The sequence below is a fragment of the Aulostomus chinensis genome, chromosome 1 (assembly GCF_037954235.1).
Source record: "Aulostomus chinensis isolate RoL2024-O1b breed Wild chromosome 1, RoL_Achi_v1.0, whole genome shotgun sequence".
NCBI lineage: Eukaryota > Metazoa > Chordata > Actinopteri > Syngnathiformes > Aulostomidae > Aulostomus > Aulostomus chinensis.
The window spans coordinates 68101999-68113606 of NC_141320.1; the positions used below are offsets into that span (position 1 = coordinate 68101999).

The 11608-nt window shown below is 45.0% G+C and overlaps 2 protein-coding genes across 5 annotated transcripts in view; both read right to left on the reverse strand.

Annotated features, from left to right (window-relative positions):
* Nucleotides 1–765, reverse strand: part of mlpha (melanophilin a) — a 7757-nt gene extending 6992 nt beyond the window's left edge. For 2 of the 4 annotated variants that reach the window (XM_086202741.1, XM_086202738.1), the window contains exons 1-2: nt 587–726; nt 131–268 (exon numbers count right to left, since the gene is read on the reverse strand). In XM_086202741.1, the coding sequence (XP_086058867.1) occupies nt 131–268; nt 587–603 (155 nt within the window). In that variant the 5' untranslated portion in view covers nt 604–726. The other 2 variants (XM_086202739.1, XM_086202740.1) reach the window with 2 other exon arrangements.
* An 8019-nt stretch (nt 766–8784) lies between these two features.
* Nucleotides 8785–11352, reverse strand: cd59a (CD59 molecule (CD59 blood group) a). The gene is made up of 4 exons (XM_086204772.1): nt 11216–11352; nt 10141–10242; nt 9308–9381; nt 8785–9150 (listed from the first exon to the last, which is right to left on the reverse strand). The coding sequence occupies exons 1-4, from the start codon at nt 11325–11327 to the stop codon at nt 9028–9030; spliced, it is 411 nt and encodes a 136-aa protein (XP_086060898.1). The 5' UTR covers nt 11328–11352; the 3' UTR covers nt 8785–9027.
* Nucleotides 11353–11608: the final 256 nt, after the last annotated feature.

Genomic DNA, 11608 nt, shown 5'->3' on the forward strand with positions numbered 1-11608 from the left:
TGCACCAAGCTCCAGCTGCTAAACAGCCAATTTAATGCCTTGATGACAAGAACATGTGTCTCATGCTCCAGACATGTCTGCTTCCTGTGTTTTACAGCGTCAACATGTGTCTGAGGACGAAACAACGTACCCGAGTCTCTCCTCTTCTTTCTTACGCAGGTTAAAGTCTCGTTGAATCACCTCCCAGACGTGTTTCGCCTCTTCATCCGTCAGACGAGACAAATCCAGTTTTCGCTCCATTTTGATGTCACTTCCTGTCTGATGAGTCCTTTACAGGAGGTACAGTAAATAAGTCAGTTGAGGGAGAACAAACAGATTTGTGTTGCTGCTGGGTGGGATTTTTAAAAAAAAATATTTCTAGGAAAGTCACAAATATTTTCATGAAAAAAACAGGAGAAAAATAATAAAGAGAGAGAAAAAGAGTTCTGTCATATGAAGAAGAAACCCTTTTAAATGGATGTGAAATTTATGAAGTTCCTGGATTTCAGGCTCAGGCCTGATGATGTATGTTTAATGAAAACGTAAATTTTGATAAAAGAAAATTACTTCAGCCCTCCCAAAACAAACAAAGTGGTCTTCACATTACCAGGTGCTAAAAAACATTTGGCTTAAACATCCAAACTAAGCCACAATGGAAGGACAGCTGTCGTGACATTTGTCGGTGTTGTTGAGAACAATAAAGTTACAACTGGTTGATTTAACATGAAGAATCAAAAGAATAAGAGGTTCAACTCACCGACTCCGAGCTGCTGATTCAACGAACGACTGAAGACAACTGAGCTGATCAGCTGATCACATGATCAACGTCCTCCTGACATCATCGTCATCTCACACACACTACACGCACGCGCACACACAATTAATACATTGTGTCATTTATTTTTAGTCGCATGATGAATTCATGCTCAGACTATAAATTGCTGATGAATTGTCGAGGTACAATTGAGTCATAATGCTGACAAACAAGCAAGCAAACTTGTGGAAATGGACTTTTCTATTGACTCATAAAAGAAAAACAGTCCCAACATCATAAAGTGATTCAGCGAAACCTGCTGATCGTCTGCTTTCATATTTTTACTTTCAGAAATTCACTTCCATTCATGATTAATGAAGCTGTTCTGAGTTCATCAAGTGCAGAAATGACAAACATGAAAGAGGAGAAAATGGCAGGACCATCGATGTTGTTGCTGACTCCATCCATCTGTCTGTCCATCCATCCCTCCATCATCCCTCCATCATCCATCCATCATTCATCCCTCCATCATCCATCCATCATCCATCCATCCATCCCTCCATCCATCCATCCATCATCATCCATCCATCCATCATCCATTCCTCCATCATCCATCCATCCATCCATCCATCCCTCCCTCATCCATCCATCCATCCATCATCCATCCCTCCATCCATCCCGCCCTCCATCCATCATCCATCCTTCCATCCATCCCTCCCTCCATCATCCATCATCCCTCCCTCCATGTTCCCCCTCTTCTCCTGTTGAGGGTGGTGGGGGTGGAGCCTATCCCAGCAGCCTTCCCCCTGGACAGGTCACCAGTCCATGGCAGGGCCAACACATAGAGACAGACAACCATTGGCTCTCCCAGCCACGCCTACGGTCAATTTAGAGTCTGGATTAACCTGGTCCCTCTTGATGTCTTTGGACTGTGGAGGAAGCTGGAGTACCAGAGAGAACCCAGCAGGAACAGGGAGAACATGGAGACTCACCCAGAAAGACCCCGTGCTGCAGCCGGGGCTCCACCCACAACCTTCTTGATGGGGGCCACAGGGAGGACCACTGCTCCACCAGGCTGCCAACTCATCTGAAATGTAAATGTACCTTTGAACGTCACATTTATATTTCATTCCACAAGTAAGTTGGGTTAGGGTTAGGGTTAGGGATAGGGTTAGGGTTAGGGTTAGGGATAGGGATAGGGTTAGGGTTAGGGATAGGGATAGGGTTAGGGTTAGGGATAGGGTTAGGGTTAGGGTTAGGGATAGGGTTAGGGTTAGGGTTAGGGATAGGGTTAGGGTTAGGGTTAGGGTTAGGGATAGGGTTAGGCTCTGGACCAACCCTGGCGGCAGCATTGCTGCCTCCTGCATGTCAACCGTCTGGTGCTCCGTGCAGTGGGATCTCCGCCTGTCCGCCTTCACTTGCGCTGCTCTTGCCAGCTCCTCCACTTCATCCTACAACTGTTTGACAGCAAGCAGAAACTCAGTGGCGATGCTCTCTACTGCAGTTTTTAGTGTAGCAGTGTAGAGTCGTGAGTAATATTGTATAGTAATGTGTAGTCATGTATAGTGGTGTGTAGTGATGTATTGCAGTGTGTAGTACTGTTTATTCGTGTCTAGTCGTGTGTAGTACTGTATAGTCGTGTCTAGTACTGTGTAGTACTGTTTATTAGTGTCTAGTACTGTGTAGTACTGTATAGCAGTGTCTAGTACTGTGTAGTACTGTATAGTAGTGTCTAGTACTGTGTAGTACTGTATAGCAGTGTCTAGTACTGTGTTGTACTGCATTGCAGTGTCTAGTAATGTGTTGTACTGTGTAGCAGTGTCTAGTAGTGCGTAGTACTGTTTATTAGTGTCTAGGACTGTGTAGTACTGTATAGCAGTGTCGAGTACTGTGTTGTACTGCATTGCAGTGTCTAGTACTGTGTTGCAGTGTATAGCAGTGTCTGGTGCTGTGTAGTACTGTTTATCAGTGTCTCGTAGTGTGTAGTACTGTATAGTAGTGTCTAGTACTGTGTTGTACTGTATAGCAGTGTCTAGTAGTGTGTAGTACTGTATAGCAGTGTCTAGTACTGTGTAGTACTGTATAGCAGTGTCTAGTACTGTGTAGTACTGTATAGCAGTGTCTAGGACTGTGTAGTACTGAATAGCAGTGTCTAGGACTGTGTAGTACTGTATAGCAGTGTCTAGTACTGTGTAGTACTGTATAGCAGTGTCTAGGACTGTGTAGTACTGTATAGCAGTGTCTAGGACTGTGTAGTACTGTATAGCAGTGTCTAGTACTGTGTAGTACTTTATAGCAGTGTCTAGTAGTGTGTAGTACTGTATAGCAGTGTCTAGTACTTTGTAGTACTGTATAGCAGTGTCTAGTACTTTGTAGTACTGTATAGCAGTGTCTAGGACTGTGTAGTACTGTATAGCAGTGTCTAGTACTGTGTAGTACTGTATAGCAGTGTCTAGTAGTGCGTAGTACTGTATAGCAGTGTCTCGGACTGTGTAGTACTGTATAGCAGTGTCTAGTACTTTGTAGTACTGTATAGCAGTGTCAAGTACTGTGTAGTACTGTATAGCAGTGTCTAGTACTGTGTACTACTGTATAGCAGTGTCTAGTACTGTGTAGTACTGTATAGCAGTGTCTAGTAATTTGTAGTACTGTATAGCAGTGTCTAGTACTGTGTAGTACTGTATAGCAGTGTCTAGTACTGTGTAGTACTGTATAGCAGTGTCTAGTAGTGTGTAGTACTGTATAGCAGTGTCTAGTAGTGTGTAGTACTGTATAGCAGTGTCTAGTACTGTGTAGTACTGTATAGCAGTGTCTAGTACTGTGTAGTACTGTATAGCAGTGTCTAGTAGTGTGTAGTACTGTATAGCAGTGTCTAGTACTGTGTAGTACTGTATAGCAGTGTCTAGTAGTGCGTAGTACTGTATAGCAGTGTCTAGTACTGTGTAGTACTGTATAGCAGTGTCTAGTAGTGTGTAGTACTGTATAGCAGTGTCTAGTACTGTGTAGTACTGTATAGCAGTGTCTAGTACTGTGTAGTACTGTATAGCAGTGTCTAGTACTGTGTAGTACTGTATAGCAGTGTCTAGTACTGTGTAGTACTGTATAGCAGTGTCTAGTACTGTGTAGTACTGTATAGCAGTGTCTAGTACTGTGTAGTACTGTATAGCAGTGTCTAGTAGTGTGTAGTACTGTATAGCAGTGTCTAGTACTGTGTAGTACTGTATAGCAGTGTCTAGTAGTGTGTAGTACTGTATAGCAGTGTCTAGTACTGTGTAGTACTGTATAGCAGTGTCTAGTACTGTGTAGTACTGTATAGCAGTGTCTAGTACTGTGTAGTACTGTATAGCAGTGTCTAGTACTGTGTAGTACTTTATAGCAGTGTCTAGTAGTGTGTAGTACTGTATAGCAGTGTCTAGTACTGTGTAGTACTGTATAGCAGTGTCCAGTACTGTGTAGTACTGTATAGCAGTGTCTAGTAGTGTGTAGTACTGTATAGCAGTGTCTAGTACTGTGTAGTACTGTATAGCAGTGTCTAGTACTGTGTAGTACTTTATAGCAGTGTCTAGTACTGTGTAGTACTGTATAGCAGTGTCTAGTACTGTGTAGTACTGTATAGCAGTGTCTAGTAGTGTGTAGTACTGTATAGCAGTGTCTAGTACTGTGTAGTACTGTATAGCAGTGTCTAGTACTGTGTAGTACTGTATAGCAGTGTCTAGTAGTGTGTAGTACTGTATAGCAGTGTCTAGTACTGTGTAGTACTGTATAGCAGTGTCTAGTACTGTGTAGTACTTTATAGCAGTGTCTAGTACTGTGTAGTACTGTATAGCAGTGTCTAATACTGTGTAGTACTGTATAGCAGTGTCTAGTACTGTGTAGTACTGTATAGCAGTGTCCAGTACTAGGTCAGAAAAAGAGGCTGAAGGACCAACTGAAGACATGTCTAGAGAAGTGTGGAATCAAGCCTGTTTCCCTTGAGGGTGCCGCTGTCGATCGTTCCGACGGTCATGGACTCAGACAGTGTGCATCCCGCATTGGACGATACAGCCATCGAAGGACACACAGATAGCAGCAGAAGTCTACTACTACTACCTTCAGTTCAGCTTAGCTAAGTCGTGATGTGTAGCACTGTGTAGTATTTTATTGTGGTGTGTACTAGCAATGTATAGTAGCGTGTTGTAGTGTGTAGTGTGTAGTGGTGTGTGGTAGTGTGTCAACAGTCAGGCTCCTTCATCCCTGACAGAGCTCCTAGTCCCCTATGATCCAGCTAGAACCCTTCACTCCCAGGATGCAGGGTTCCTGCTGGTTCCTAGAGTTCTAACAGTAGAATGGAGCCAGAGCCTTCAGCTATCAGGCTCCCCTCCTGTGGAACCGTCTCCCAGTTTCAGTCCAGGACCCAGACCCCCTCTCTAGGTTTAAGAGCAGACTTAAGACCTCCTTGTTGATCAGGCTTATAGTCAGGACTGCTTAGGCTGGCCCTTAGATCTGCTGCTATAGGCTCAGACTGCTGGGATCTCCCATGATGCACTGGGCTTCTCTCTCCTCCTCCTGTCCTCACACGTGTTACTAACTCGTCTTCTTCTCCCCTCATCCCAGATCCTGGTGCTGCTGGAGGAGGCTCCAGACCTGAAGAGGCTCCAGCTGCCACCTGTCGCTCCACCTGCTCACGTCCCCGTCTGTCCATCAGCCTCTCCTCCTTTCTCTCCCTCTTCATCTCTGTCCCTCTCTTACCTTCTGTCTCTCTGTCTTCCTCCATTCTCTGTCTTTGTCTCTGTCCATCAGTCTCTCCTCCTTTCTCTCCCTCTTTATCGCTGTCCCTCTCTCTCCTTCTGTCTCTCTGTCTTCCTCCATTCTCTGTCTTTGTCTCTGTCCATCAGTCTCTCCTTTCTCTCTCTTTCTCTCTTTCCTTCTGTCTCTCTGTCTTCCTCCATTCTCTGTCTTTGTCTCTGTCCATCAGTCTCTCCTCCTTTCTCTCTCTCTTTATCTCTGTCCCTCTCTTTCCTTCTGTCTCTCTGTCTTCCTCCATTCTCTGTCTTTGTCTCTGTCCATCAGTCTCTCCTCCTTTCTCTCTCTCTTTATCTCTGTCCCTCTCTTTCCTTCTGTCTCTCTGTCTTCCTCCATTCTCTGTCTTTGTCTCTGTCCATCAGTCTCTCCTCCTTTCTCTCCTTCTTTATCTCTGTCCCTCTCTCTCCTTCTGTCTCTCTGTCTTCCTCCATTCTCTGTCTTTGTCTCTGTCCTGCTCTCCTGCTCTCTCTCCGTCCCCACTGATCCTGGATCTGCTCCACCTTCCTGCTGGTAAAGGAAGGTTCTGGTGGCTGCTGTTGCAGGATGTGCTGCTGATGGAGAATTGTTGGGTGGAGGTTCATTGAAGAAGGGAGGTGCTGGACCTGCTCTCCTTGGACAGAGTCAGGACAGAACTTTGGTTGGGGTTTGGTGACACACAAATAAACCTGACTGGACTTGACATGTCGTAGTGCGTAGCCGTACATGGTCGAGTGTAGCAGTGTTTGGTCGTGTGTAGTTGTGGGTACCAGTCATTTATGCAGTCATGTGTTGTCCTTCTGTCCTTTCTCTACCATGATTGGATGATCTAGACTCTAGATCAATCATAATAGATCACCATATTACTCTAGATTCTAGAGTAATATGGTGATCTATTATGATCAGCTCTCCTTCCATCCACCATTATAGAGTTTGTGGTTGTCATGGTGACATCTCACTAACAATGTACCTGTAGTACTGATTGACAGCTCTGTTGGTCGTCTGAGAGATGGGGGCTGGTCAGAGACTGTTTTTGTGTGTCTCTTGATTCTTTACGACTCCTCCAGAGAGCAGACGAACCCAGGAACCCCTGGACTGCCCCGGGCCTTTCACCCTCCTCCTCTCACCTGTTGCTCGTTCTATGAAAGACCTTTTTCTTCTTGCTGGGTTTTCTTCTGGATCCGTGCTCGTCCTCCTGGACGCTGCTCAGCGATCCAACAAGGCCCTCGTCCCTGCTTTAGGCTTCCTGGTATCAGCCTTTTGACGGACAGCTAAGCTGCCCAGTCAGGTGTGTTCTGGTTTCAGCTGTTGATTGACAGCTGAACGAGCCAACCAATCTAGCTGGTAGTGGCTGTTGATTGGGTGGAGGTAAATTTGGCCCTGCATCCATTTTGTGTTCTGGATTTTGATGCTTCCTTTTTTAAACATCACATTTATTGATTACCATGGAGACGTCATAACAGATTCAGGGATAATAACAAAAAGTACAAGGAAATCTGGGAGCCTGGCCCTCCTTTAAGTGTGGCCTCTGTGCATGGATCTGCAGTCACACTCTCAAGAGTGGAGGATGGGTGGAGCCAGACTGGCCACTCCTCTGTCATTAGATTGGAAAACAATCAGGAACCAATCAGCGTGATCGACAGGGCTGAAATAACTGACGAAGTTGATGACTCACTTAAACAGGAAGTCTGTCTCTGCTATTAGATGGTGGTTTGGGTAACAGAAACAATTCAGGGCTGGGACCTTGGAAAAATGGAGCCCTGCAAACAGAACTTTGATGGATCCATGAGGATCTCAGGGATCTGGTCTTGTTGAGAGAATCTACTGGCAGTGACATGCAGGAGGAGTTCACATGTGACTTGTGAATACTTTTCTAATTCGCCCTCCTCCTCTTTCTCATGGCTTCCACCTTCTTTGTCCTAAATCTGCATTTGGTGGGATCTACTGAGATCTGCTTTCATCTCTGGGGATCTATGAAGATTTACAGTTTGAGCTTGTCCGATGTTGGAAAACAGAAACAAAAACACAATGGAGACTATCAGGATCTAGACAGATCTACTGGGACCTGCAGTGATTATTTTTTAAATGATATGATGTTTGTGATCTACTCCAATCCAGTGGTGCAGCTCAAAGTACTCTGGTGAGATCTACCAACCTGAGAATGATCTACTGTCATCCTGAGATCTGCTGGGATCTACCCATCCATCCGGAAACCTACAATAAACATCTTTGTGCGTCTTTGCCTGTTGAGTGAGACATCATGGAAGGTGTGTGGGTGCTCTGTCCTGAGACCTCGCCCTCCTCACCTCGTGACCATCATCACCATGGTGACCCCTGATGAGTCATCCCCATCATCACCCACTCACTGATGTTATCAACCTGCGCAGACCAAAACACCATCATTTGTTCGGGTACAAGTTGGTCAAACAAAGAAGATTGTTCATGTGACTGATGAAGACCTCTTCTTTGTCTTCTTCTTCTGAGCCAGGAGGACAATGGCGAGGGCAGCAGTTGCTCTTCTGATCAAAGTTTTATCCTGTCACTTTCCTCACCAGACTGCATCAAGCTGCCTCTTCCACACAGACCACTTCCTGTGCTGATGTCAAAATAAAAGCCGTCCTGCTGGAAGATGATCTCTTTCCAACAGTTTCAAAGTTAAGACACAAACTTGTGCCAAAGAAATGAAGATGCCAGTAATGAAGTAACTTTACTGGAAAGAAAACCATTCATAGCGTTTCAGTCTGAATTACTTGATTTAAATTGAAAGAAAAGCTTGTTTCCTGTTTGAAATGCAAAATTCCATAGTCTGTGACAGAAGATCTGCTGACCAGCCTTCTGTTGGCTTAAGAAAGTCTCCGACAAGGCCAGAGACTGTAAAATTACCGGCGCGGCACTGTAAAACTGTCGTGTACACAAAGTGACGGGAACATTCTAACGACGGCTCACATCTGAAAATGAAAAAGTTTCCATGTCAGGAAGCTTCGTCCGGCATCTCGTGGGTGTGGATTCAACCAGAGTCGGGTGGCGCTACCCTAACCTTCCCAGCTCAGCATATCCAGGTATCAGCTTACCAGGTTAGTGGACAAAACAATGTTACCATGGTGATCAATGCTGCTGGGAAGGGAAGAATCTTTGAAGTCCAGAAAACCCCAGTCCTGCTTCCTAGGACACGCCCCCCTGGGTTGAAAGAACCTTTAATTATTTGACCAGCTAATGGCCTCACCAAAGGAAACAGACCTCCATAAGTGCTTTTATCTTCATGTCATCTTCAGCATTCAGACAAGCGAAGGGAGTCAGACTGGGTTGTTTGTTTATTGGAAGCTTGATTACATCATCAACACTCGGAGAGCAAAGCAGAGAGTGATCGCAAATCAAGACATATCTGTTAAGGTTTCAGTGTTACAAGACCAACTGTGTCCTTATCGATAAAGAATCAATCATCAGATGAGCATTGATCATGTGATCAATTATCAGTGTCAGATTTTATCATTGGACAGGACTCAAGGCGTGAAGCAGCTCTGCAGTTCTGAAGTTCCTCAGCGGATCAACCAGAACACGATGACCACTGAGGCCAGCAGACCAATCAGAGAGCTTGCTGCAATGGAGGAGGCGGAGTTACACAGGTCGGAGTTGCAGCACTTGAAGGTAAAACTTGACACCTGTAGATGACCAATAACAATCGATCAGTGATCAGTTGCTAATGCTGCCGCTAGCGGCACTGCAAGGCCTCGGCCAAAGACACACAACAGAAGAGTAGAACATATTAGATTCCAGCAGAGGAGAACACAGGAGAGCAAAGTAGAGTAGAGGCGGTACCTGAGGGAACATCTGGCCCAGGCGGCTGTACTCACAGTCTGAGTACTTGAGACACTGACGGTACGTCATCCCACCTGCCACACAGACACACCCACGCTAGACACCTGCTTCACACCTGGACTAGCATACCTCATCACCTTGTAGTAATATGTATTTGTTAGTGGTAGTTGCAGGTAGTCTGTAGTAGTTGCAGGTAGTAAGTGGTAGTAGCAGGTAGCTGTTGGTAGTAGGCAGTGGTAGTAGTCGGTAGTCAGGTGAAGTCATAGATAGTAAGTGGTAGTCAGTGGTAGTAGTGGGTAGTTCGTTTTAGTCAGTGGTAGTAGTGGGTAGAAATTGGTACTAGTTAGTGGTAGAAGCAGGCTGTCAGTGGTAGTCACTTATAGTAGTAGGTAATAGTCATAGAAGTTTGTGGTCAGTGGTGATCTTCAGTAGTTAGTGGTAGTCAGAGTTAGTTAGTAGTAGTTGGTCATAATTATTATTAGTTACAGGTAATAAGTGGTTGTAACAGGTAGTTAATGGTAGTAGTGTGTAGTAAGTGGTATTCAGTGGTCGTCAGTGGTTCTTAGTCCTAGTCAGTAGTAGTTAGTGCCAGTAGCGGAGAGTTAGTGCTAGTAGCAGGTAGTAAGTGGTAGCCAGATATACTCAGTAGCAGTTAGTGCTAGTAGCAGATAGCTGATGGTAGTAGTGGGTAGTAATTGGCATTCGTAATAGTTTGTGGTAGTAGCGGGTCATAAGTGGCAGCCAGTGGTAGTCAGAAGTTGTAAGTGCTACTAGCGGTGAGTGGTAGTAGCAGGGAGTTAGTCATTGGCAGTAGTAGTGGTAGGAGCAGGTACCTCTCTCGGTGAGCGTCAGACAGGCGTCGTCATAGCTACAGTCTCGTTGTTTGGAGCAGCTGGATGTATAATCTTTACAGCTGTAACACCTGATGGCCACACCTGGACACATCACACCATCATCATCTTCCTCCGTCCTCCTTCGTACCATCCTCATCTGATGATAATACTCCTACTGATAACAACTGATCTCATACCACAACTGCTATTAATACCACTTCCTACATGAACACTACTACTGATACCTCCCATTTTACCTCAACCCTCAGAGTTCCAAGCCTATTTGGCCGTCTTTGAGATTTCTGATTTGTCTTTATGAACCACCTACAAAATGTTTACCATCCCCAAGTCTGGTATCTTTTTCTCCAGCACAACTTCTCCCGTTTGATTGGATGGCCGTGTTTTCACCTCAGCCCATTTTATTACACACTGGGCTAAAAATACACAAAAATCCAATCTAAAATGAAAAAAATATCCTATTAATACAATAAAAACCACAAATATGCCCAATCAACTGTTTGGGTACCTGACAAACTAAACATTGGTTGCAAATATGAACATATACATGTAATATTGAAGGATAGTAAAATTATATACAAATATTTCCCTTAAAAGATGTATATTTACAGGTGTTCCTTACCTTGTCAGCTGCAACCCTTCAAAACAAACAGCTTCAGCAGAACTTTGTCTCCCCAGGGGTGCAAATATAACAAAATTATGATGTCATCAAACTACATAAAAAGATTTCCAGATGTGTACAACGGGGCACCAATTTGTTTTCTTTTGGTTTTCTTGTGTTTGTTTCTGTCACTCCACAAAATACCCCCCCCCCCCCCCCCGCTCATGCTTGAACAAATATCTTAAGGCTTACAGGGTCCGTCCACGTCAAACAAAAACTGGGAGAGTTTCAAACCTGCAGTCGTTCTTTTTTGTTTTGTTTTTGCTCTTTGAAAACGTCACGTGATCTGATCACGGCGGATGAGAGTAACGTCTTCAGAGAAAAGCAGCTGTGTCATTGTCAATCATAACAACAATAACAAAGTCGGCGTGTGTGACCAGGCAGAAGCAAACGAACCCAGAGTGGTGAGCGTGGACAGCAGCAGCACACACGTCCACACGGAGCGCATCATGGTCGCCTCAGCCCAGCTGTCAGTCTGAGTGTTGCGACCACAGGCACAATCACTCATGATGACCCTGGCCGGGAGGCAACGCCCACTGGGAGGAGCCTCTGTGACAGAATACATCTTTGTATGATTTCGCGGGAGCGTCAACCATCTGTGCTTAAATGTCCGTCCTAAGACTTCGAGCCAATATTTTCCACCCAATGACGAATGTCCCCGGGGACGACTGTCTGTCTGCTGTTGTCTTCAAGGTTGTGCACATTGTTGTCGTGGCAATGACCCACGAACAACATGACGTTCCATTTGTGTAGCATTCTGACATTGCAGTTTAAATGCAGTTGTGAAAG